Genomic DNA, 27,981 nt, shown 5'->3' on the forward strand with positions numbered 1-27,981 from the left:
CACAGGTCAGGTGTGGAATTTCCCATGGGGGCATCATGTTGGTGGTCAAAAGTTTCAGAGAGCATTTCACAGTCTGGATTTTTGGCAAGGAGTAAAAAGAGGGCAGTGGTCCCGAGGGATGTGGGAAGAATGTGCATGCAGGGGTACGAGGAGGACTGAGCTGGGTCCATGTGACTGGGAATGCACGTACCTTAAGGAGATCTTGCTTTTCCTTTTCCCCACAGGTGATGGCCTTCTTGATGGCTTTGGTTTCTCTCAAGACAGCCTGAGCTTCATCCAGTTTGTAGCTGCCCTGGGCATCAGACATTTTCTTATCGATTCTAGAAGACAGGTGATGGAAAAGGTCACACCCAGGAGGGACAAGGTTTCCCCAGGGGAAGTGCAGGCCAGTACTTCAATTCCCCAAGCAGTCTCCTCTCTGTCCTGCATGCCCTTCCTCTTCAGGTCCCACTTGTGGGGTGTGGCGTGGAAGGTCCCTGTTAAATCACAAATGTCCCACAGCAGGTGGCTGCAGAAATAAGCTGCTTTTGAAACCAAGAGTCCTAAGCGTGGGCCCTCACAGGGAGCCTCTGGATCCCCTCCCTGGTCCTCTAGGCAGGGAAGGCGGAGGCCCAGATACCAGGCACAGAGCGGTGACACTGCACTCCTTCTGTCCTTGATGATCATTTCCTACAGGAGCATCCCTGTCTTGACTCTGCACGGCTTGGGAACAGAGCTGAGCGTGTTTGAATAGTTTCAGCCTCTGGCACAGGATGGTTGCAATCTGGGCATCTCAATCTCCACCCACCTGATAAACTTGACCACCAAACCCTCCTCTGTTTATGGCCTCCCTAAACTTCCACATGCATGTCTCCATACATTGCCTACAGTCTTCTGGGGGAGGGAGCCAAAATCACCCCTGTTCAAGAAGCACCATCCTTGATAATTATATATGTTGAATCACAGGATCAAAACTCCCAGCGGAGTAACCTTGGATACAGCTCCCAACCACACAGGGTCTCCGTTTCCTCCTCTGAAAATGTCTAGAGCATGTCATCTGCCTGGCCCATGCACAAGGAGTTGTTAGGGATGTCAAATGGGGTGAAGGATGGCAAATCCTTTGGTGAGCTAGGAAGTGCTGCACAAATGAAAGTGCTGCACAAAGACACCTCAAGCCCAGAGAGCTCACTGGTTTATCCAGGACCTAGATGCAAATTTGTTTGGATGGGGGCAAAAGGTGTCAAAGAAAGGGAAAAAAGTAAAATAAAGCTAGAGCTAAGCTAATTTTTTTGTTTGTTTGTTTGCTATATTTTTTACAAGGCTGAAATGGATCTCAGGGCCTCACGTGTGCCATGCAGGTATTCTACCACCAGACTCCAATCTAAAGGTCCTCACACAGTTTTCCAAAGGTCAGACCAAACCAGATGGTTGTTGTTGGTGGTGGTTGGGGAAGAGGGCTGGAGGCAGGCGGGAGAAGGATCTGAGAGCAGATCTGAGAGTGCTTTTAACTGCTTCACACTTTCATCAAAGGCTGGGGCTGCATTTTCAGTAGAGGGCGGAGAAGAGGAAGTCTTACAGTCTGAGGGACACCACAAGCCCATTATTTCGGGATAAGAAAGCCTCCTAGGCATTCTTCTCTGCTTTCCTGCTAGAGGCCAAATTGTTCTGGGCTAAAAATAGCTGGAATGGGGAATCACTGCTCTGACCAGGTTGGTTTTCACCCTGTCTCGTGGCCTCATCGTCTGGGCCTGGGGTGGAGGGAGGCAGGGAACTTGGTCTCCACACAGCCTCCCCTGCGGTTACTTCAGCCTCCGTGGAGAGAATACAAAGCCTCGTTTATGTCTCCCCACTAAAAATAGCCTGTGGATTCCTTTGGAGGACTGGGGCCTGGGCAGGACTGCCAGGTCCACTGAGATCCATCTCAGATTCAGTCTGAAAAACTGGTGTAGGAACGATTTCCACAGCAGAATCCTGCCCAAGATGCTCTGTGGAGCAATAAGTGGGGAACAAGTGGTCTGGGGTGGGAGGTGGTCCTGCCTCCGACTGGCCAGGGAGGTGAGTGGCGGGTGCAGGGACAGCTATTTGCTTCAGCATGTCCAAGCGCCAGGGTCTGGAGGGGGCTGTGCCCAGCTGTCTTCTGCTAACAGGGTGAGAACGGCTCGGAATCCCCACAGGACCGGGCAGAAGTGGTGTGCCTGCTGGGCTGCACAGAGCCTCTACCTGATTCCTTCAAGGGCCTTAGCAACCAGACTCTGGAATTTGGCTCCAGAAAGTAGCTCTGAGAGGGAACACTCTCGGGATGGAGCTGGGGTGGGAGCGGGTGGGGGAGAACAAAGGGTCACCATTATGTACGCAGTGAATGAATCTTTTTTTCCCCCATAAAGGCAAAGAAAAGTTGTGTGTGTGTGTGTGTGTGTGTGTGTGTGTGTGTGTGTTTGGGGTGGGGGGTGCGCATGTGTTTTAGGATTTTCAAAGTGCAGCTGTCCTTCCTTTCAGGCTCTCTGAGATTCACACACCCAGTAGCCACACAGAAGCAGGGCAAAGACTGATGGCAGTGGACCATTCCCGGCCTTGTCCAGACAACTCTTACCTGGGCACAGTTTCTGTGACTGTGCAGGAAGACTCTGCTCGACCCCCCAACCCCAGCCAATCGCCAAGTCCCAACCCCTTCCTATTTGCAGGGGATCACGGGAGCAGGGGAGCTGAATTCCAAAGCTTGTGTTCAGTTTTTTTTTTTCCTTTTCAGGTTCCTCTAAGAGGTTTCCTTCAATCCTTTCCAACCTTTCTCCTTCTTTTTAAAGATGCGGTCATCGACACCGAGTCAAACAAATGGATTCGTAGGGGATGGTAACTGCCGAACACATCTTAGCTGGTACCATTGCCATCATGAATCCAACACAACCGCGCTTAGGAAATGAAAGAGCTGTGTCCTGTTGGGCTGCACGTCAGCCTCTAGGGGTGAAAATGACATCTGGTCAAAGTGACCAGAGGGAAACTCCTAAGACACTCCTGAGGGTTGAGATCTACCTTCCCCCATGCTCAGCTGAGAGTGGGCATGACCCAGTGGGGAGGTCCCCACTGGACCCTAAAACACTCAAAGGGAGATGGAAGACTTATGTTTCCTAGGCATGGGGAGGGGGCTCTCAGGGATAATGCCACCAAGGGAGGTATCAAGACACAAGCTTTAAAACCCAACAGTCCAACAGTATCAACACACACACACACACACACACACACACACACACACACACACTCAAATAGTTATAATAACCCAATAGCCCTGGACATGGAGTGCTTAGCATTTCCCTAGCACCAGAAGAAAAACAAAATCCAGTAGTCCTGGGTTCTGGTCCCAGCTCGATGCTTGCTGGCTGGGTGGCCCTGGGCATATTTCCAACCCTGTACCTCCATCTATAAAAGGGCAGTACCAAAAAATGTTCTTAAGAGGTAAGAAGAATAAGACCAGATGGCCAGAGTGAAAGAGGCTCCTCAGCCCAGGGTCGAGCTCAGGGCAGATGCAAAGTCTACCCAAGTCCAAGAGGACAACTAGCCAGAGGTCGGCACCAAACTCTTCCTACATGCCAGGTTCTCTCATGCCCTAGGTAGGGATTTTTCTAATTCAATCTCTATAACCTCAACTCTTTCTGATAGACATAAAGGCTCAGAAGGGTTAAGTCACTTTTCCCTGGGATTTGAACCCTGGCCATCTGCCTCCTGAGGCTGCATTCCCAGCCCTCAGCCACGATGCACAAGAAAGAAGACCCCTCCTTCCCCACTGCCTGCAGGAGCAAAGGAGTCTTATCTGGGCCAGATATCAGACACAGGGAGGGGTAGGAGGAGGCTTGCCTTTGGGCATTCAGTGTCAGCTTACCAAACAACAAGAATTTTCAATGCTGCTCCAGGGCGACAGACAAAGTGGTAAAACAGGTTTGCAGGGGTTAGGAGAATAATGGGAGGTGCTCTAGCCAGAAGCTCTAGAGGACTGCAGAAGCGGGGAGGGGAGGGCACGCTCTGTTAGATGATGTGGGAACTGTTAGATGATGTGGGAACGAGTGGCCCTTAGGTGGGAAAGTGGAGGACACTGACGACTGCTCATTAGGCCCCAAATAGCAATTTTTCAAAGTTCACACTATTGCTTCGGATTGTCCTTGGTGCTGATGAAGATTCCCAAGAAGCATAAAACAGAGTCTTTGGACTTAATGAGTTTAGAATCTGGTTTGAGAGATATGATTGGCACATGTATGTATACAAATAAATATATACATAAATAACACACATAAATAGATACATAAACAAACGGAAAGCTAAAATGTGTAGCAATTTGTCAAACAAAAAAACATACCCAATTTATCTTACAGGATATACTTTGGACAAGGTCACAGTTTTTACCACATGTGTTGTACTGGATTTGAGGTGGCCCTCCAGGTGGTGGGGGCTTGTGCAATGGGAGGATATGAATGTGAAATAACCAAACCCCTCACTGGGGTTCACAGTTCATGGAATAGGACTTTTAGAGGACATCCAAAGGCTGGGGTGGTGGCAAAAGAATCGTGACCGTGGACTTGAGAACTCACGAGATGAGGAAAAGCTACAGTCTGGGAGAGACCAAAAGCAAGGGACTACAGAAAGAGCTGTCCATAGATAGTGTGGCCTTCTTGGGACTCTGAGTGACAGGTCTCTTAGAAGGTAGAGATCTGGTGTCATGCTAAGTGCATCAGTGAGGACCCCCTTTGTGGTGAGCCCAACAGATACACTGAACACAATTCAAGGACTGGGTCCTGGTCACATGTTGTGGTTAACATAACAAGCTAGCATTTACTGTGCACTTGCTATGTGACTCAGTTTCCTCGTGTATATAGGGGGTTAACTAAAAGAAAATTTCTCACAGAGTTGCTCTGAGGAGGGAAGGAGTTTACCCACGCAGGAACACTGAAGGCATCTCTGGCACAGAGTAACTGCTTGACAAAGTTTAGCTAGCACAATCACCGGCGTGACAGTGAACACACTGCCCTTAAGAGCCCAAACATCTCCATCTTACTTGGCTGCCTGGCAGCTTCTAAAAGCAAATATGACATCTGGTCAAGGGATCCTGGGAACTCCGTAAGGCCCCCGTGAAGGGCCATGCACGTGGCATGGTGTAACTTCTCTAGTAATTTGTGTATTTCTGGAAGACGTCCCCGTTCCTTCAGTGGGTCACTAGGTGAAGTTGTGGCTCAGGTTAAGGGTCATGGAATTAAAGGGGTTGTGTGTTCGTGTGCATGAGACTCTAGTGGTCTGCCAGAGAAGCCGAGGCGTGTGCACCGGAGTGCTCAGCAACGCTGGCTTCGAAGCCTGGATAGTAAGACTTAGCTGAATGGAACAGACTTTTGTGGCTCCAGGAGTTCCGAGGAGGATGAGAGCCCTGTGATCTAAAGCGATTCTCCTTTCCTACCTGGGGTCCATATTGTCAGTCAATGCCATTGGAAAAGAACTTGAACAGAATAGTTAAAGAGCTCATTTTGAGAGGTGAGGAAGGGATCTAAAGGAGAGAGACAGAGGAGGTGAGGGCAGCTGAGGCGGGGGGGGGGGCCGCCCCATGCTCTGCCCCGCTGGCTGGACTTACTTCTTCAGGGTCTGAAAACCACGCTCTTTAAACTGTAGCTCATGCTGCAGGTGAACCATCTCTCTCTTCAGCTTGTTGACCTGGATGACAGAAGACCACACAAGGGCAGGATCAGAGGCTGACTGAGAGCTGCAGGTCTAGAAGGGGAACCCACAGCACCCTGCACAATGACTTGGGCCACACTCCCCGGGCCACAACACCCTTCCCTCACCAATGTGGGTCTTGTCTCTGCAGCTGCCCATTCAGTCAAACACCCCAGCCAGTTTCCTTAGGTCCTGCCCAGCCAGTCCTTGCTCCAGGGAGACAGGAAGTAGTCAGGAGCTGGCCACTTCACCTCGGAGAGAGCTGGGTCTCCTCAGTTGTTAGCAGTGAAATCTCTCTTAAGCCACTGGGCCATTCTGAGGCGCCCTTTCCTGCTCTGATGGATGAAGATGGCACTTCCCCGGGTTGTGTGTGAGGTAGCAGACAGTGGAGGTGAGAGGCAACAGAGGAACATCAGAGGCGAGACACGCCCCAGAGCCAGGCCCAGCCAATAGGGGGGCTGACTGCCTGCACAGGGATTAAACTTTGCAAATGGGTTGCTAAGAAGCCTGGATACACACAGTTCCTTTCCAAAATTACCTGAAGGCCTGGCAACATGGAGCTCACATGCCATCATGGGTGCGGCACACTAGAGCTGAAACTCTAGTACCCCCTAAGAGAGGCCACACCTCCCTAGACTGACAGTCCCCCAACTTCCGACTGCCTCCCCCAGAGCCCATCTCGTCCACTTACGTTTTCTGGTAGACATCTGAGCTTGTGGAAACTACTTTGATGTACCTAAACTAGTGTTCCAACTACTGACTTTACCAAGAGCAAAACACCTAACCACTGCATCTTAGTTTCCATATCAGTAAAGTGGGAATAATAACATTCATCTCTAAGGTGGTCAAGAATTAAATAAGAGAGAACATGCAACAGGTAGGAAGAGAGTACGGAATAATAAGAACTTTGGTCTAAGACTTGAGTCTCTTGGGCCCCAGGGCCAGTTTCTCAGCTCCCGTCAGCCTTGTTGTTCATCTTTAAGATGTACATGACACTGGCTGCTGCATGGGGCTGCTGCAAAGACAGAGAGGACTTGCGATGACCAGGTCAGCACTAGGTCGGGTGTATGGCAGCTGTTGTGAGGTGGTAGCTGTTATGACCATCATCCATACCACAACCCCTGCTCTGTTGTTATTATCTGGGGCCTGGCCTGGATGAAGCATCTACTCTGGTCTAGTGGCCCCAGGTTTTGGTGATCCTGCAGCATGGCAGAAGAGGCCCTACCCGGGATTTTGCAGTGGCAATCTCGGCTTTCAGGATCTCGGGGTCATACTTCGAGCTGGATGATGAGCCAGAGACCACTGTAATGAAAAACCAAAAGAATTTCAGAAAAAGAAATACATTTTAGCAAAGTTGGCTTTTTACCCTTCTAAACAAACTCAGAAAGGAAGCACTAAAAGAGAATAACCTAAATGTCCAACAAAGGGGGATTTCCTAAAGAAATATGGTACATGGGTATTATTTGTTGAATAAAGATACAACTCATGCAATTTAAACTGTTGGTGCAGGGCTGGGGATCAGCAATTATAAAGCACTTGCCTAGTATGCACAAGGAGCTGGGTTCGATCCTCAGTACCTCAAAAAACAAAAAGGAAAGGAAAGAAAATGTGCAAAACACTACATAGTAGGGAAATGTCTGAAACCTATTGTTTGTTACACGAAAATTAGTTTACAAAGAAATAGAAATAATTTAAACTCAGAAAACGTACATAGTTTACAAATATACACACATGTATCTTTAGAAAGAGCCGAAAGAAATATACCATACTGATTCTTCTAGAGTTGGATGATAAATGGTATTAATTTTCACCTTCTTATTTTTCTCTTTCCTACATTTTCTAATATAAATATGTTTTAATCACAAAAAACACTAGAAATGATTCTTATTCCTTTCTAATATTAACATACATATGAAAAGGAAAATAAATATTATGCATATCCTACCACCCTAATGTAATTATCCTTTTCCCAAGTTGCCTTCTGCTGTTTATCTACAGTTCTATCATATTGTAATTTTATTCCATTTTAAAAACACTATTTATCTTTAAAAGGGATTTTATGGCTTATAAAAATGAACACAACAGAGTAAAATACATAAAATAAAAGTCAGAAAATGAGACAAAGGGGGAGAATAAGGGCAAGGAAAGTCAGATTGTGAGTATGAGGTTAGGACTCGCTTCCTGACAAGAGGCACCACAAACCTGGCTCTGAGCTTCCTGACTGGTGCTGGGGAGAGGGAAACATGGCCAGATATGAGACTTATCGGGTCCCTACCTTATATTCAGCCCCGGTGTCCGGAACAGGATGGCTATTCTAGGTAGGAAAGCCAGAGATATAGCTTTCTCCCCTGTGAGCCCTTACTTACACTGGATAATCAATTCCACTGTCTCCCCTTTTCACTTAGCAGCATCTGAACACTGGCCATTCACCTGTAGGGAGATCAACTACTGAGAACTGGGGTTTCTGAGAACAGAGAAGCTTATTTGGAAATTGCTGGCAATTTTCAGTGTCTGGAAGCGAAAGTAACAGTCATGAGGAGGTTCTTCTGCTCTTTGGATTTAGTGAAAATACTCTAGTGGGCCTTTGGGTCATGCATGTGAAAAGTTAAAATGTAACATTGGGAAGTTTGGAAAAAGAGAAACCGTTCTCCATAATAACAAAAAATGCATCTGCCGCAGCCTTTCATTTCAAGACAATGGTGATGGTGGAGACTGGGATTTACCAGAAGAAACAGGTAGGAGTGGATAGGGCCCTACCGCCTTGTCTTAAGCATGGCACAGGGACTCTAGATACAGAGGTGTTTTGTTTTTTAATATATATATTTTTTTAGTTGTAGAAGGTATTTTGTTTATCTATCTTTATGTGGTGCTGAAGATTGAACCCAGTACCTCATACATGAGAAGCAAAGCACTGTACTACTGGGCCACAACCCCAGCCCCAGAGGGGTTTTGTTTTTGATGGAAGTTTTCACTTTGTGCCTTCTAATTCTTCTCGTTGGACGTGGGAGTTTCAGAGAAGGACCTGGGAGGATACAGAGCTAGAGGTGCTGCCCTGACCATATTCCCCAAACGGGCACTTTTCAACTACAGTGTGAAAACTGTGGCTCAGGCTATTTGTTACCCGCCGATTGATAGTAAGACGTGGAGAAGAGCCTGTCGGAGGAGTGTCAAGTGGAAAGAACACGGGGGATAGGTGCAGACAGGTCATGGGCAGGGCCTGTTCTATGAGCTCCGTCCTGCCAGCCCCTCCCTTGGTATTAGGCAGCGCCGATGTTGCTGGGTCTACGCTGGGGGAACTGGTAAGGAGACCGTGACAGCAGCCTGCAAGAGTCCATTCGGAATGGCAAGACCTGATCCAGACAGGCAGAAGCTGGCCACGGGGACCAGTCCCTCTGCGGCTGACCTGTAGACTGAGTTAGCATCCCCCGGCCATGTTCAGAAACCCTAGAAGGGAAACCAAAGAAGAACAGACCCCCACCAACTGGCCTGCCAGGGTATTTGATTTTTATTTTGTAGAATATTACTGGGAAGTGTACAATTTGTACCCAATGCTGCTGAAATGGAATATATTTTAAGTACATTTTTGTGGAAATAAAAAAAATGCATTCATAAAAGTAAATAAACTGTATGTGTATAGCTTGAAGAATTTTGACAAGAGAAAACACACATGATCAGATTTCCTGGGTCTGATCAGCCTCCCGGGTCTGCCTTCTCTTCCCCACACTCCATAAAAAGAAGTTTATCTTCAAACAAGATCCTAAAGACAGCCAGCTTTTACTGTTTAGTTATATGTGAACACAGTTTATAAATCTAACATAGTACAAGGTTTGCTATAAGAGATGTTCAACAACCCTATTTCCCTAACACCCCCAAAGGAAACCATTTTCAATGGATTCAGATCCTTCAGATCCTTCCCTTCCCTTCTCTTCCCTTCCCTTCCTTCTCTCTTGCTCTCTTTTTCTCTAGTGCTAAGGGATTGAACCTAGGGCCTCATGCATACTAGACAAGTGTCCTACCACTGAGCTTCCTCCCCAGCCCTATCTATCTACCTCTATGTCTCTAACAGATAATATGCATAAATTGCTGCTTCTTGGTCTTTACAGTTTTAGGCATTATTTATTCATTTCTCCCTCTGAAGTTAGGGATTTGCTCTGCTTGCTTCCAGCCCCTACACCATACACACGCCTCTCTCCTACCTTCCCATCCTCTTAATTAACACAGCGTATTTGGGGGGAAGCAATCCAGCATTTGCATTATTTTCATTCAGCAAACATCTTGCTTGGGACAGAGCCACTTTTCCTTTCAAGCACATTTTTTTTTTTATTGTCCCCTATCTCGAGTTAATAACAGTCATTTTCCTGATTGCTTAGTTCCAACAAACTTACACTAATTTAACCTCTCATCCTGCCAGTTATCTAAACTCTCACTGGAGGCGCAGAACAGTGCGCACCCCGCCAGCTTCCGCTCCTGCATCAGTGTGCGCCCTGAGGCCCCCTCACCTTACTCTGGGCATCCTCCTCGCCTCCCCTCTCTTCCCTGTATCCCAGGTCTCCCTCTTCTGGTTGACTCCTTATTTTGGAAGAATACCACTTCTGCTAGCTAGCTTCCTGAGAAAAGAAACATGAAGGAAATAAATTCTTTGAAATCTTGCTTATCTCAAAATAACTTTATTCTACCCTTCACTTAAAAGTTAGTTGTACTAGATATAGAATTCTAGGTCGAAACTGATTTTCCTTAATATTTTAAAGGCACTGCTCAATGTCTTTTGAGTTCCCAGCGACGGATGTGAGATGCCTAGAGCTATTCAGAGTCCTGGTCATTATTTCATGATCTACCTTTTCTCTCTGGGAGCCTTTGCGGCCTCGCGATATTCCCAAGGTTTGAAGTTTCCTAATGATGTGTCCAGGTGTGCTTTCAACCATTGTGCTGGGAACCCAGTGAACCCTTTCAGTCTAAAAATCCTCCCCCTTCAGTTCTGGGGAAACGTACTGAATTTTATTTCATGGATACTCCTTCCTCTGTTCTGTTTTCAGCTCTTCTTCCTGGACCCTTATTTTCCTCTTATTTCCAATCTCACTGTATTTTTGTTCTACTTCTTACAAGGCTTCCTCAGTTTTATTATCCAGTCTTCCTGCGGAGTTTTCATTTCTGTGATCATATCGTAATTTCCAGAGCCTCGTGTTAGTCTCCGAAGGTTCGTGGTGTAGAATGGAGCGCCCTGTTCTCGTGTCAAGGTTGTGAGCTGCTCCTGAGGTTTTCTTCTCATGTAGACCCCTGCTTCCTCTGAGGTGGCCCCTTTGCCATGTGGCCAGTCTCCATTTTTCCTGTTATGGAACATCTGGAGTCCCTCGTGTTTGCCCATGCTTAGGAAAGAGCGCTCAAGAGCCCATCTGGAGAGGCCTTGGGCAGTATGAGCTGCACGGTACATGATCTGGTTGGCTGCTTTCCCTTAGGAGTCCTCCATGTCACCATCGTTACACTGTTTCTCTTCACATCTCTTTTCTGGCCACAATTCCCATCCCATGGCCTGCCACCCTGAAGGGCACCAAGGGAAATAGGAGGGCTGAGGTCTCCAAACCCAGCATACCCATCCATGTTCATGGGCTCACCATCTTTAGTGTGGCACACCGTGACGTTGAACTTGCCTGGCATCCTCCAGTCTAGAAACTGCTCTCCTCTCTCCAAAAAATAAATCTGTGGTCTTTTGCCAGGTAGTTGCCTGCTATAACAATTTGGGGAGGGATCTGATGGTGGGTCTCAGAAACAACTTTCACCAAATGTTCTCAGAGATCCTCCTCAGCTTGGGCCTTTCTAGAGACAGCGGGTGCCAACATCCCAGGCTTTGGCAAGTGCCCTGCATGGACTATTGCAGTCAGTCTTCCTCACTACGGGCCCATTTTCTCTTCTCTCCGTCTCCCCAGGAGGCTGCTGTCTGTTCGTCTACTCCACAGCTTCCAAATCTTATTGCTGCTCTTTCTTCTGAAATTCTCTCTATCCTTATTATGTTCCTTTTAAAACAAAATGTCTTACATGATAGTTTCTAAGTTCAGGAGTGAGTGGTTCAGAAGGGTTGCTTGACTGACATTTTTTGGTGGGGAGGGTACCGGGGATTGAATTCAAGGGCGCTCAGCCACTGAGCCACACCCCCAGCCCTATTTTGTATTTTATTTAGAGACAGGGTCTCACCGAGTTGCTTAGCGCCTCAGTTTTTTTGCTGAGGCTGGCTTTGAATTCGAGATCCTCCTGTCTCGGCCTCCTGAGTTGCTGGGATTACAGGCGTGTGTCACCGTGCCTGGCTCCAACTGACATTTTTAAGTAAAAAGCCTTAAGTTTATTTTTCATACAGGAACCTAAAGCCTAGAGGATTGAAGAAGTGTGGTGAGATCAAGAACCCCACTTTCCTGAACCCTCACCTTTTTAAGGCTGGGAGGAACCAAGTGTAGGCCAAAAACTTTAGTGAAGTTAACTGGTAAAGTTGGACTAATTAAAGAGAATCTAGGTTTCTCTTACACCTGGGTATAAATTCTAGCTCTGACACTTTCTACCAATGTGACCTTGAGGGGGCCACTTGCCCTATCTGGGCCTCAGTTTCCCTGCACTTAGAATGGGAATAACATTCTCTTGAAGGATTGTGTGTTTGAGTGGTGAGGGAGAGGACTAGCCTGTGGCTCTCTAGGGTGTACAGTAGATGCACATTAAACGACAGCTCCCTCTTCCTTCCTTCCCCACAGAGTTAGACACTTCAACAGAGACCGAAAACAAAGTCTCCATGCAAGGGCAGGGCCCTGTCTGTGTCAGACCCAAGCAACTAGGGCCAGGTGGTAAAGTCCTCACAAGCCCCAGCAGGCCGTGGGAGTCAGAGGAGAAGCAGGTGACCTCACCGGTCTGTCACCCCAAGAGCTTGACTTGGAAGACAAACCTGGCTTGTAAAACCTGAAAAGGAGTCATGATGAGCTTTAGTCACACCTCAATTAACTGGGATACTTGGGCTGGGGGACTCCCCAGTACTGTCTGGTTTGAGTCTCAATTCAGTTGCCTGAAATGACCTCAGTCCTGGAAGATAGAAGATCCTCAACCCTGAAGATGGCGGTGGCCTTGAAGGGCTGGGGCAGCTCTTGGGGCTGTCTGAAAGTCAGACACAGGGCAGAAGAACTACTTCATCCCTAATTCCTACCATTGGCCAGGTATCTGCAAGCTGAGGACCCATATCTGAAGTGCATGGGACACAAGTGCTTTAGATGTTGGACTTCAGAACATTGAACACACATAATGAGATACCTCGAGGATGGGATGCAGGTCAAAAGAGAAGATTCGTTTATGTTTCACAGACACCTTATACAGACAGCCTGAAAGTAGTTTTATTTTCTTTTTTTGGCAGAACTCAGGGGCACTCGACCACTGAGCCATATTCCCAACCCTATTTTGTATTTTATTTAGAGACAGGGTCTCACTGAGTTGCTCATTGCCTCGCCATTGCTGAGGCTGGCTTTGAACGCATGATCCTCCTGCCTCAGCTTCCTGAGCTGCTAAGATTACAGGTGTGGGCCACCATGCTCTGCTTTATTCAATATTTTTAATAACTATGTGCAGGAAACAGTTTTATGGTGCAAAAGTTGTCATTTATGACATAATGTTGGCATTCAAAAAGTTACAGATTTTAAAGCATTTTGGATTTTGGATAATTGGATTAAGGATACTTAGTCCTTGGGCTGGGGCTGGGGCTCAGTGGTAGAGAGCTTGCCTAGCAAGTGTGAGGCACTGGGTTCTATTCTCAGCACCGCATATAAACAAATAAATAAAAATAAAGGTCCTCGACAACTATATATATTTTTTCTTCTTTTTTTTTTTTAAGGATACTCAGCCTGTATTCTTAATGCTCCCAGGAATCTGTTAAAATTTTTTGTCACTGACAATGCCAATGAATTAATAATAATTGTTATTATTTACTGACAGCTTAAGAATGTGACACATACTATTCCAAGTATTTTATTAACTAATTTAAGCCCCATAATATCTCTATGAAGATGATACTATTATGAGATCAATTTATACTTGAAGAAACCTGGGCACAGAAGTAGCATCATTAACGTGAGGCTGCATGGCTAGTAATTTGCATATTTTCAGTTGGAACCCAGGTATCTGCTTCCAACATCTACACTCTCAAACTGTGTTTCCTATTAATATTTTTGAGCCATTAGTTATTAGGAAACTGTTCTATATGTTTTCTCTAGGCCACTGCTTTTCACCTGGGGCCAACTTTCACTCCCAGAGCACATCTGCAGATGTCTGGAAACAATTTTGTTTGTCACAACTTGGGGGTGAAAGGTGCTACCGGCATCCAGTAGGTACAGATCAGGGATGCTGCAAACATTCTCCAACATGCAGGGTAGCCTCTGCAAAGATCTACCAAGCCCTAAATGTCAACCATGCTGCAGTTGAGAGACCTTAAGATGGACCTGCCAGAGGAAGGCACTCATAGTATTTCAACAACATAAGGAATCTGAGATTTTGAGAGTTCACATATGCTCCCTAAGAGGACATGCTCGGTGCTGCTAGAGCAGACCCTGAGGCCCAGGTCTTCTGACCACAGAGTCCCCTGGCCATCACCTCCTGCCAAAGCGTTTGTCATGCGAATGCTTCATTCTTGCAGTATCTGTCTGTTTTCCCCCAGCTGAGTTTTAATTTTGGACACTTTTCACTAAAGAAAATCACTAAAGAAAAATATAATGACTATTGATACATCCTCCCCTAGACTCACCAGTTTTCAGTACATTTCTACATTTGTTCTACCTATCCCACCTCCCACCCCAATTCTTCCTCTCAGTCGGTCCCTGGTTTATAGCCTACAACAAATGGTCAACGTGTCATTGACATCCGCTGATGTGCTCAGTTTGCTTAGCTTTTCCCCTTTTTCGTTACTCTTACTTCCCCAGCCCTGATCTTTCTCAGAACAAGTTGCAGACAGGATGCACATGCACCTTCTGAAAACACACTCTCCACATGCCTATAATGCCATTATTACACCTAAGAAAGTTCTGCAATGGTCAGAGAATGTCTTTTATGGCCATTTCTTCCCCAGTGTGTCGTCTTATTTAGGACGCCAGCATTTCATTTGGCTCGTATGTTGCTTTAGGCTTCTCAAGATCTAGGCCAATTACCTGGCAGATTACTGCATGTTGTGTATCTGGCTGCATTCATGAAGCAGATGTAATATTTCTGTGAAGGATTTGGTGATGTTTTCACTACATCACATTGGAGGGCATATGAGGTCAACTGGCCTCGTTATTGTTGGTGCTAATTTCACCACCCATGTAAAGTGGTGGCTGCTAATTTCCAATGGAAAAGTGCATTTTACCCTCTGAAGTTAGAAAGTAACTCGGGGGGGTAATACTTTAGGACCATGTAAACATCCTGCCCAATGGGAAGCCTTGTTTTATGTACGTCTGCTCCTTTTCCAACAGTGGAACTTGGGGATGGGGTGGGGAGGAAACCTCTTTATCTCTTTAAACCTAAGTTTCACTAGAAGCAATAATATCTCCTTTCCAGGATGGTGGTAATGATAACACTAGGCATTGAGTTCATGTGTGAAAGCCCTAGCCCCAAAGTAATGGTATTTGGAGGTGAGGCTCAGGAAGATAACTAGGTTTTGATGAGGTCCTGTGTTCATCACTCGGATGCAGATGCACCACTTTGCTCCCACCCCTGTCCTATGTCCAGCAGATGTCCAGCCTCCAGAGCTGCAAGGAAAAAAATTTCTGTAGCGTAAGCCCCTGGTCCTTGGTCTGTGGTATTTTGTTATGCCAGCCCAGGCTAAGACAGATTCACGACAGTCTCTAGAACATTACCTGACCCAGAGATGGCTAATGAATGCAATATAGTTCTTCTCTGTCATCTCTGAGATTCTAGAAGTTTTCCTGAGTGGCCAAGGAAAAGGGCAGGGCTGGGGCAGCGAGCAACACATCATGGTTTGACCCACCCTGCTAGCAGAATGAACTTTCCAGAGCAAGGGCTTCACAAGGACCAGAGCCACCCTGACGCCCTGGATTCAGGCTGGTCCCCAAGACCACACTGAATGTGTTGGGAAATAATAAAATGAAACTTACTGCTGTGACTCACCATTAAGACCCTGGGAACAGCATTGATCCTAAACCTTAGTTTCCTTATCTGTTAAAGGGGGATGTGAATTAAGCTTGAATTAGTGCTTGCACTATGCTTGGGTTGTATAGAACTGTCATGAAGATGGAATAAAACAGTCCTTCTTCAAGGACAAGGAGGAGTTGCCTTGCAAATTGATCAGACTATAGTGGAGTGCTGCTGTGTAATGAGTGCTCATCAGCAAGCACAGAAATATTTGGTTATTTAAAAATAGTGTAAGAGACAAAAAGGTCATTGTGATCCTGGACAGCTACCAATCTGGTAACTCCCAGCCCTGGGAAAGAAAGACAAAGGGGACACTGGCCTGCCTGCTCCCGTCCTGGGGACACTAGGGTAAATAGGGAAGGTAGGAGCCCTGCCCTTGTAAAGCCTCCATACAATGGGAGCAGACATGTTGGAAACTCACAACGAGAAAGATCCACAGAGCCACGACGAGGCCATGGTGGGGAAGGGGCCCCCCTTTTTTTGTAAGTACTGAGGATGGAACCCATGGCTTTGATCATGCTAAGCAAGCACTCTGCCACCAAACTACATCCATAGCCCTTTTTATTTAACTTTGAGACAGAGTTTTCTCAGTTGCCTGGGCGGCTTTGAACTTGCAATCTTCCTGCCTCAGCCTCCTGAGCAGCTGGGGTTACAGGCACGTTAGCCTGCCCATCAGGAAGGGGGCTTTTGACAGAGTTGTCAGAGCAAACCTCTCAGAGGCAAGGGTCTGAGGATGAGGCTTCAAGGACAAGGAGGAGTTGCCTTGCAAATCGATCAAGAAAAAAGCCTCCTAGGAAGGGAAAGCAAATGCAAAGGCCCAGATGTGGAGCTTGCAGGACAGAGCAGGAGGCAGACTGAGGGCATAGGACGGGGGTGGGAGCAAAGTGGTGCATCTGCATCCGAGTGATGAACACAGGAGAGGAGGCCGGGTTGCAGCAGGGCCTGATCACATAGTGCTCTGTGGGCCTCTGTGGAGGCTGTTTGCTGGGTTTCCCATTGCAATAAATATACATAACGTATATTTTAATGATTTTTCCAAGGTACTGTTCGTGGCATTAAGTACATGCCCATTGTTGGAAGATACTGCCATCCATCACTACTATCTCAAGAACTTTGTCATCTTCACAAACCAAACTCCTCTCTCTGCTCCCCACCTCCCGTAGCCACTCACGGGTTTTAAACAAGGAGATGCACAATCCGGGTGGCATTCTAAGATGGACACAGGAAATGGAATACAATCCAATGTAAATGGTCAATGAATCGCAGTGAGCACAGGTTAGGAGCAGGAGGAGCAGTGGAGAGGAGGGTGGTTTAAATGAGGAGTGAGGATGGAGAAAGATGGGCAGATTTCAGACGTACTGAGAAGCAATGCTGGCAGCACGCAGCATGGCCATTCCTGGTAGGTACTGGCAGAGCGGGGACTGTGGGAGGTACTCACAGCTGACCTGGGAGCCCAGCTTGTGCTCCCAGACGGCATGCAGCTGCTGATACTCCTGCTGCGCGAGCTCCAGGCGCTGCTGCTTCACCTGGTAGATCTCCTTTTGTGCACTCAGAGCCTCCTGGGCCACCACCAGGTAATCCTTCAGCATGTGCTCCTGCTCCCGCCGCCATTGTACCCGGGGATCCTCAATCTGAGTGGTTTCTGGAACAGAACCCAGAGATCCTAAATCAGCATCTGAGAAATAAAGGTTGGGTTAGTCGCCTGTGGAATCTTCACCACCAGAAAACAAAGGCAAAAGGCATAGAAACTCACAATAAATGTAAATGGGTTAAAATCTCTGAATGACAAAGCCTCCATTTGGATTAGTCACATAAATAGAAAATAAACCAACAGAAGCTTTGTCAATCTCCACACTAAACGTCAATCTCTGTCTGAGAACAGCCGGAAGGAAAAGCAAGCTGGAGTTCTAAGCAAGACACAGAGGCCCAAGGGCATCACAGACGGTCAAGGTCATCTGTTTCATCTGTTTCAGTGAAGAGGAAAGAAAAGGAATAACTATGTCAGAGAATACGGAGAAATAGAAACTCTATTGCTTGATAGAAATATAAATTACAACAGTCTTACTAGAGGGCTACCTGACCATGCAAATTAGGAGTCTTAAAAAAGTTAATAAACTTGACCAATCATTCGTTCTAGAATAATTTATCATAAAAATAATTTTTAAAATCCAAGCAAAGATGCATTTGTACAAAATCACGATAAGAAGCATCAAGTACATCATTCATGTTTACTTTCTACAAAGCATTGTTCTAGGAACTTCATATGTATTTACTTCTTCAATCCCTATACTAACTTTATAAAGTAGATTCTTTTCCTATCCCCATTATACAAAAGAGAAAAATATGGCACAGAGAGGCTAATTAACTTGCTCAAGGTTATACAGGAAATAACTGCTTGAATAAAGATGTTCTACTTACATAGCACAGTATAATGCAGCCACTAATAATGCCTTTGAAGGAAAATTAACAAAATGCAAATGTGCTTATGAAATAAAAGCAAATGGAAATGAACCTGCAAACTGAATAAATAATTTTGTATTTATCAAAATAAAATAAATATATACATTCTTAAAATGATCAGGAGGAAAAAACAAAATCTTAACAACCAACTGGGAAGTAGGTTATTATTTTTTTTTTTTAGGCTTTTAAGAACAGGTGTATAACAAACATGAACAATGAAAATCCAAAACATTGAAAGAAATTCTTTCAATGCAGCTGAGATGAGCATGAAGGCTCACACCTGCACTCAGGAGGCTAAGGCAGGAGGATCACAAGTTTGAGGCCAGCCTTAGCAATCTATTGAGACCTTGCCTCAAAATAAAATTTTAAAAAGGGCTGGGGATGTAGGTTAGAGGTAGAAAGCTTGCCTCACTTGCACAATGTCCTGGGTTCTATGCCCAGTATTGAAAAAAAAAAAAAAAAAAAAAAAAAAAAAAAAAAAAAGACAAAACCAGCTGCCTAGCAGACAGAAACAGGCGGCAAAGGAATATCAAAGAATCCTCAGTTATCTCCTGGTTGTCGGTGAAGAGACCGTACAATCATGCCACCTGGGAAACCAGCCTGTAGGCAGGCTTTTGCTTAGCCCAGAGTATTACTAATTTTGAACTGATGATGAATAAGTAAAAATAAGGAGATACATTCATTAAAATCTTCATTTGAAACTTTTCTGGGTCATTCAGAAGATCTGTCCATCTTGGGATCACAATTGGCCACTGGTCCCAGCACTCGGTTCTTCTAGACCAGGTCTGCTGTATTCATTTATGTCACATGCCTTTGAGGACATATGAGTCTGTGCCTCCTATTATAGGCCCTCCAGCTCTCTTCCTCTGAGGGTCAATGAGCCTCTCCAGTGAAGGAGGAAAGGATCAAAGAAACAGAGAGCCAGGGTCTCATTCCTGCCACAATGGCTGTGTTCCTAAGGGCAGGTGGCTTAAGTTTTCTGAATCTACTTCTGCACCTGTTAAGAGAAAAATAATGGGCTCTCATCACTGTTCCCAAGAAAACTGTGAAGCACCTTGTCCAGGTTCAGCAAGCAAACCATGGTGAAAGGAAAGCTAAACTCCTGCCTTGGGCCAGCCTTCCAGGTGTCTGTGACTGGCTATTCTGCAAGCTCTTCCTCCTCCATCTGAGAAGGAAAATAGGTGTGAAGATTGCAGACAGGGACTGGAGAATTGCTTCTCATGAGAACAGCTTTCCATCCCTTCAACCAGACAAGAGGGAGGAGCCAGCCAGAGAGGGAGGAGGAGGGGAGGAAGAAGAAGAAGAAAAAGAAGGAGAAAGAAGAAGAAAAAGGAGGAGAATGAGAAGAAAAATGAAGAAAGAAAAAAAGATGAAGAGGAGAAAAAGGAAGAGGAGAAAGAGAAACAGGAGGAGGAGGGGCGTGTGCAGTGGTGGGCAGCAGGGTGGCTGGGTAGGGGACTGTGGCTTTCCTGCAGGGACTAACCCACTGGCACAGGCCACAGAAAAGAAGCTTGGTGTGTCTTGGCCAGGCTCAAGATGTGTTTTAAGTCTGTCAATTATTCTTCCCGGTACTGGGGATGGGACCCAGGGCCGTGTGGCTCTAGGTAACTGCTCTACCACAGAGAATTAAATTTTAACCTTCAGAGCTAGGGGTTTGCTCGGGGGGTAGAGTGCTTGTTTCGTCTGTGCAAGGCCCTGGATTCAATAGGCTGTGTTGCAAAAAGAAATACGTGCATAGTTCTGATTGAAAAAAAAATGATTAAAAAGATACGAAAAAGAAAAATTCTACAATTACAAAGTTACAAAGTAAAGAAGTGAGCGTTTCCATCACTCCAACACTAACAGAGGGTGCCCCCTCATTACTAAAAATCCTTGTTTATGATATGCAAAGTTATCTGTACACAAATAAGTAAATAATATAAAGTTATATTTACTGCAACATGGCCCATGTCAGATATAATGATCATCAACTTGCTTTCACCTCCAGGAGATGTATCATGTTCTTTATAGGTGTATGATCTTTTAAAGATCTGCATAGTACTCCACGGTATGGTATGAGGTTTTATTGAACCAGACCTCTATTGGGAAACATCTGGATTCTTTTCAGTTCTTTTACAATTAATAGTACAGTGATGAGTCTTAAAAGCATACTTCTATGAATCTGTGCTGATTCTGAAGAGCAGATTTCTTAAAAGAGGAAGACTATGCATCTTTTAAATTTGAATAGATACTACCAAACTACCTTCTAAAAGGTTCTGCTAATTTCTATACTCAAAAATCCACCTATGAAAGCCCTTTTCCCCAATTCTCAAAAAAATCGCTGAGCCTCCTCTAGTGATTTTGGGGTCTTCACTGCACATTGGAATCAGCTAATGAGTTTCCAGAAACAAAATCAGGCCCAAACCCTGCCCCAGAACTCTTCAATCAGAATAGGGCACGGGAACCTTCCACAGGGCTAAGGTGTAGCTCAGAGGTAGAGCACTTGCCTAGCATGCACGAGTTTCTTCACCCAGAGAATTGTTAAACTCTGCAGCCCAGGCCCCACACCTGGACCGACCACAGGGCCACCTCTGGAGGGTGAACAAGGTGATGGTGGTTTATGAAGTTCCCCAGACAATTCCCATGTGGCCAAAGGTGAGAACCAGTGTGCAAGAGATGACAACACCAAGGGACCCACAGTCACTGAGGCTGGCAGGGGGAAGCTGAGCTCTAGGCAAGGCCACCTGCTAGAAGCTGGATGGAATGTGGGTCCCCAGACAGGGGCCCTCCATCACAGCTGGGTAGGTCCTCCTTGGGATGCTCTGGTTAGAGTTTGGGAGTCCACATTTCTTTTGGCCTCAGACCTAAACTCTGTTCCTTGGAATACAAAGGTATGTGGGGCCCTTAACTGATGGCCTGGCCAAGTCAGCTGGCTTTCCTACCATTTGTGGTAGCCCCTCCTCTCCCCTGTAGTGTAAACCAAAACAGACGCTTGGGTGCACAAACAGACAAACACAACACACACTCACACCAGAACACTGGTCTTCAACCTGGCTACACAGTGGAACTACCCTGAGATGTCCATAAAATTGGTGTGCAGTATGAAGTAGGAATCGATGTGTGGTTTAAATAAACTCCAACCGAGGCACAGTTTACACACGATGAAGTGGTTTAAGGTGTGCAGTTTGACAAATGCATTCATCCTAAACCACCACTTCAATCACTTTTAGATTTTCTTTAGCCCAAGATACCCCTGTGTTCTTTCCTAGTCAATCCTCTCTATCCCCCGCCCCCACCATCCCCCTTCCAGTTTTAGACCTTGACAATAGACAAACTCGTTCAGCAGATGTTCTGGGTCTTGCTTTTTTGGACCAGCATCAGGATTTTGAGATTCATTTCTGTCATGGCTTCAGCTGTCCCTTTCTTGCTGTGGTTGAACACTATTATTTTGTATAAATATGACACAATTCACTTTTCAATAAACCTTTACGTTGTTTCCTACTGTGAAGGATTATGATAACACTGGAATGAACACACATGCATGAGTCCTTGCGAGGGCATGTATTCATTTCTTCAGGACAAAAACACCCAGAGGTGCAGCCGCTGGTTTATGGGTTAATATATGTTGAATTTTACAAGACACAGCAAACTCTTTTCCCGTCTGTGTTCTCCCCAGCACAGCATCAGAGTCCTCGTTCTTCTACATGCTTGCTAACGATTGCAACTGTCAATTTTTAAGTCATTCAATGAGTATATGGTGGTACCTCATGGTAACTTTAATTTGTATTTCCCTGAAACCAACAATGTAAAGCACAATTTTATGTGCCGATTGGTTATGTGCATTTCTTCATTAGGAAGTGCAAGAATATCTTTTGCCTTTTTTTTTTTTTAATTGGCTTGCTGGGCTTGGTATCAGGTTATTGGAATTCTGTATAACAGAGGGATATATTGTAACATTTTCTCCTCATCTGTGGCTTCCCTTTTCAGTTTTTCTCTTGAAAAACAGAGGTTTTAAGTTGATGAAACTCAATTTACTAATTGTTCTTTTTTGGTAAGTGCTTTTTGTAACTTGTCCCCAGTAAAAAACAAAACCAAAAAAACCTTTGCCTACCATAAACTCTTGCAAATTTTCTCCTGTGTTTACTTTTCCATGCGTTAGTGTTTACATAGCCCATTTTGATTTACTTTCCTATATGGCATGAGGCAGCAATAAAGTGCAGGTGTATTTTTTTATTGTTTCCATGTGGATACCAGTTATACCAGCAACTGCTGAAAAGACCATCCTTGAAGAGCACTGACTTTTTAAAGCTGCCTCAATGGTCATGTCACATGCTGTTAGTGCTGAGCTGGTCACTGTTAAGGGGTCCCTCCCTTAGCCTAGCCCTTCTGCCACCACTGTTCTTCCTCAAGTCTATCTCACCAAAAGAGGTGACCTGGAGAGACTTTTAGAGATCATCATAGACAACTATTCTTCATTTGCTTTTATAAAATTTAAAATTTGGGGGGAGTACTGGGGATTGAACTCAGTGGCACTCAACCAAAGAGCCACATCCCCAGCTCTATTTTGTATTTTATTTAGAGACAGGGTCTTAGTTGCCTAGCACCTCGCTGTTGCAGAGGCTGGCTTTTAACTCTTGATCCTCCTGCTTCAGCCTCGCGAGTTGCTGGAATTACAGGCATGTGCCACCGCGCCCAGCCCCGTTTGCTTTTATTGAAGTTATACAACAACGTATAATTCAGCAAACTAAAAACTTTCTTTCCTAAACCATCATGTCCCCATCCCTTTCTCCCTCATATCCCTCTGCCTGGGAGATAGCCACTTCCAACAGGAGCTGGGCTGGCTCGGTGAAGTTGTGGTTGAGAAGCACTCCTCCCCATCCCTGCCCAAGCACCACACCTCTGCATGTGCTGCTGGCACGTGGGAGTACCACACTCCTGAGCTGTGTGCCCACCGGCCTCCTACACACGCACTGCAAACACACCCACAAGGCAACAGCACTGTATTTTCCAAAAGCTATAACAATAACAACAAAAGCAACTGTCTTAAAACAGCCGAACATCTGGAAAACATTCAACACTGGCACCACACAGGCCAAACCTATGATCAACTAATCAAAACAACAACAAAAAAAAAATCAAAAGAAATGAAGACAGCCCCATTCTGAGGAAGGTGGGAGGAAACCAGCACACTTACAACTTGTGGTACAGTGGACTGATGCGAGCTTTTGCGAAGATTCATTAATCGAGGGAGACGTCCCAAAGTCCGCAAAGTGTTATAACCTTTGACTTCTTAATTCTTTTCAGTCATCCCTTGGTTTACATAGGGCATTGATTCCAGGATTTCCAAGGATTCTAAAATATATGGGTGCTCAAGTCCTTATATGAAATGGGGTGAGCCAGGCATGGTGGCACATGCCTACTGTATTCCCAGTGGCTTGGGAGCCTAAGGCAGGGGAATTGCAAGTTCAATGCCAGCCTCAGCAACTTTGCAAGATCCTTTTCAACTATCTCTAAATAAAAGACTTTTAAAGAAAGGGCTAGGGTTGATCAAATACCACCCCCCCACCAAAAAAATTAAAATAAACTGGGGTAGTATTTATATGCAACATATGTACATGAATCTGTATGCTTTACATCACTTCTAGGCTACAACACCTAGCAAATGTAAATGCCATGTAAGAAACTGTCACACTGTGTTGTTTGGGGAACAGTGACAAGGAAAAAAGAATGTGAATGTTCAATACAAAAGCAATGTTTTTTCAAATAGTTTCAATCCAAGGCTGGTTGAACCCACAAATGCAGAACCTGTGGATACAGTACTCAGAAAACACATCATTAGAAAAATTACAGAGAGAAAAACAAGTATAAAGATTCCCTATTTTTAACAAGTAAAAGGGGAAAAACCATCTGGCAGCCCTCTGCCGATGTCCTCGCCCCTGGTCCTCACTCACTGTGTGGACACTGCCCGGCTCACTGACTTCTGAATGAACTAAGTGTGATCAATCACACCTTGCAGCTTCGCTCTCTACTCTGAATGGCTACCTGACCTCTTTCTAGCTCAGATCTCCTGGTCTCAACAAGCTCTTCTTTCCTGAAGATCATATTTCTTACTGTCATTGGCCACCGTCACCACCATCCCTCCCTGACCACCCCAGTCACACACTTGACCCCACATTCTTTCCCCATGGTACAAAAGGTTTCCTAACATACTACATCATCTGTTCATTCAGTTTATTTTCTGTCTCTTTTGCCAAAAATGAAACCTCTATAAGAGAAAAGATCTTTGTCACTTTATACTCCTGTGTATTCCCAGCTCCCAGAAAATGTGCTCAATAAATATTTGCTAAATGAATGAAAGTTAGATGGTAAATTTATGAGTAAACTGTTGTTTGATTATGCTGATCTATAACTCTGTGTGTGTGTGTGTGTGTGTATGTGTGTGTATGTGTGTGTGTGTGTTATTGGGAATTGAACCCAGGGATGCTTACCCACTGAGCCACATCCCAAGCCCTTTCTTGTATTTTATTTATAGAGACAGGTCTTAAGGCCTTGCTGAAGCTGGTTTTGAACTCACAATCCTCCTGCTTCAGCCTCCCGAGCCACTGAGATTACAGGTATGCGCCACTGCGCCTGGCCTGATCTATAACTCTGGAGAGGGGTTTCAGTCCACAAACAACACATACACAAAAGATTGGTCTGAGTCCACCGTTCCAGATGTTCGGGTCTCAAAGCTCACATTCAAGCTAAATTCATATCAATGGCTCCATTGGCAGAAATGGTTTCCTCTACCCTGTGACATCACCTACATACCAAAAGAGAGCTCACAGCCTGACAGCTAGTAAAACTACCACGCAGAATTATTCCAGTTGTGGTGCCTTTAATCACCCCTCCCTGCATACACCCTGTATCTGCCTTCAGCCCCTCAAGGATACATTCACCATGGCCTGCTACTCCTTGCTTCCTTCCATCTCTCCAGCAACTCCCAGAAGCACCTTAAAATCCCACTCCTGCCATGAAATTTTAATGAGGGGGATGCTCTCAGCAATTAGAAGCAGGAAAGGGCTGATTAGGGCTCCGTACAGCGGTACAGCAGCGTTTAACCCGACAGCCCAAGCAGCCCGCCGAGTGCTAACCTCATTCCCCACACACACTCAATTAGGCATATTTACTTCTCATTATCCAGGACACAATCCTGAGTGCTAATAAAGACCTTTGCTACCCCCAACAATGCAATTAATGCCATTAGCTGTCTCTCAGAAACTCTTGTACACTTTGGTACCCACCACAGTCTGCTCATTCATCCACCTTGTGCATTCATGCACGCATGCCCTCTTCTATTTAATAAAAGTCAAGGCCACACCTACTATGTGTCTCACCAGGCAAAGGATTGGGGCTCAGGAAATGATTGGGACAGTCACCATACTAGGAGAACTTGCAATGACAGGTAAATGAAACTCAGAAGCACGACCCCACTCTCCAGCCCCAGCAAAGCCCCAGTTCAGCCACCGTTTTGCTCTGAGTCTTGAGCAGCCGATTACCACCTCTAGGTCCTATTTATAAGATGAGGACAGTCATGGTAACATCCCCTGGGGTAACTGGGGGATTAAAAGAGGTAATAATGGCTGTGGAGCGCCTACCATTGTGCATGGCACAGAGCATGCGCTCCATAAGCAGGTGCCCTAAGGAGCTGGTGCCCTACTCTTCAGACTTTGCCAGGCACATCCCACCCACTGCCTTGCTGTCTCCTCTTGTTTAAAAGAGGAGGGAATCCAAAAGAGACTCCTATCATTCCGATAACCAAGAGCAAATCAGGAAACCCCTTTTCCTCTGAACACATGGACACATGGGTCAGCAAACTTCAAAGGACAGGGATGCTCTTGGCTAAGGGGGCTGCACGGTGGATGAAACCCAGACACACGTGGGCTCTCCGGCTAGAGAACTGTTCTCCAGGTTCTACCACCTGTCAGACATGCTTTCCCCTTTATCAAGCGATTCCTCCATCATCGTCCCAGCAACAGAGATGCAAGGAATCTTTGTACTGGGGACCACAGATATGAAGTGAGGGTGGGCTGGCTGGCACAGTGGGCCAGAGACACACACACACACAGACCAATCCACTATGGTCATATGTACGTACAAGCTGCTCAGAGTTTTCTAGGGCTCTGGCTTCTCCAAAACTGTCTGTCAATGACAATGACACATCTACTTTTTTTAGGGAGGGAGGCAAGATGCACATAAATCTATATATGTGAAAAAAGAATATATGCATGTATACATACATACACACAATCACATAAGATCAGGAAATGTCTGAAATGATACACAAGAAACTGTTAGCAATGGCGGCCTCTATAAAATCGAGGGGGTGGACGACAAGAGGAGTTTTACATTCGAAGCAAAATTCTTCTAAACTGTTGTTTTTCATGAGCATATATTATCTATCTATAGCCACATCGACATCTCTATCTACGTCTTCATAAAACAAAACACAATCTGGCGTGGAGAATGTCTGCTGTGGCTCTTCCAGATTTGGAGGGGGTGGGCGTGGGGAGGGAGCTGGATGAGGAGGGGAGGCAGGACGGCCGGGAACTTACTGGTGTTGTGGTCTATGAAGTAATCTCCAACTTGTGGGTCATACGCCTCTTCCCATCCCAGTGGCAGCTCATCACTAATGCAGTCAGCAAAGGTGAGCGGTTTGGTGTACCTGGCAAGGGAGAGGAGAAACAGACTCCATCAGCCTAGAGTCCCCCAAGCTCCTGCGACCTGCTGCTCCTCAGGGCTGGCCCAACAGAACCAGAAGTTCTGCACTGTTATGCCACCAGCTCCGCCATCCCCCTTGTTCTGGGAAGGTGACCATATTCTGCGGCAGCATCAGACAAGGTCACCCTAGGAAGGAGGCTATCTTGAGCCCTGGCTTTGGTAGGGGCCTGAGCCAGTCACCTTCCTACTCTGGGCCTCGATTCCCACATCTCTAACTGAGGGTCTGCAGGACGGAGCTCTAAGGTCAAGTCTTGGCTTTTTGGCCTGGACTCCAGTCATCTCTGGCCTTCCCACCTGTAACTTGCTGGTCACCCGGTCTCCAGTCTTTACCCTGGCTCTCTCCTGTGTTTGCACTGCCCACTTGCCCTGAAAAAAGCTGGCTTACCACAGCATCTAGAACAGAAGATGCTCCACCCCTGTGAGTTGAGCCAGGGAGAAGTATTTATTTGCTGATTGCAATGGTTCCCAACTGTCTGCACCCACTGCTGTCCCTCCCTAGACAAGCCCAGTCAAACTTATCTTTTGGCAATAACTACACTCTCTGTCCCATCTCATGGAGAGGGAAGTGGTGGTGATCTTAGTGGCTAAATCAAATAGGCAAATCACCCAACTAAACCAACAAAGGCTTGTGAAGCCTGGAAAACTATTACAAACCATTTATCGAGTATTTTCATCAGATCATGGGGAACCAGGAATCCAGGCACATGGGACTCAGCAGGAGTGGCTGCTCTAGATAGCCACTTTGGTTTCTTCCCATTGCTGCCTCTGCCTAAGACACTTATTCTAATATTCCCTACTTCCTCCCCCTCCCTTCTGGAGGCCCCAGGGGCTCTGCTTTGTACTCTTTCTACAGATTGGCAAACTGAGGCACAGTGGTAGAGAATCAGAATGAACTTGAAGGGAAACTGTTAAGATGCACATTAAAAACGTTACCTGAAGAGTTAGTTATCTGGGTATAAGGATTTGGATGCAATTTAA

The 27,981-nt window shown here is 45.8% G+C and overlaps 1 protein-coding gene across 1 annotated transcript in view; it reads right to left on the bottom strand.

Annotated features, from left to right (window-relative positions):
- Positions 1 to 27,981, bottom strand: part of WWC1 (WW and C2 domain containing 1) — a 143,525-nt gene that overhangs the window by 51,251 nt on the left and 64,293 nt on the right. Inside the window, exons 2-6 of the mRNA XM_081296533.1 lie at positions 26,838 to 26,947; positions 17,243 to 17,446; positions 6,890 to 6,966; positions 5,582 to 5,661; positions 191 to 320 (exon numbers count right to left, since the gene is read on the bottom strand). Of these exons, the coding sequence (XP_081152659.1) occupies positions 191 to 320; positions 5,582 to 5,661; positions 6,890 to 6,966; positions 17,243 to 17,446; positions 26,838 to 26,947 (601 nt within the window). The remainder of the gene's footprint in view (positions 1 to 190; positions 321 to 5,581; positions 5,662 to 6,889; positions 6,967 to 17,242; positions 17,447 to 26,837; positions 26,948 to 27,981) is intronic.

This window comes from Spermophilus citellus (assembly GCF_964194105.1).
Source record: "Spermophilus citellus genome assembly, chromosome: 1".
Classification (NCBI taxonomy): domain Eukaryota; kingdom Metazoa; phylum Chordata; class Mammalia; order Rodentia; family Sciuridae; genus Spermophilus; species Spermophilus citellus.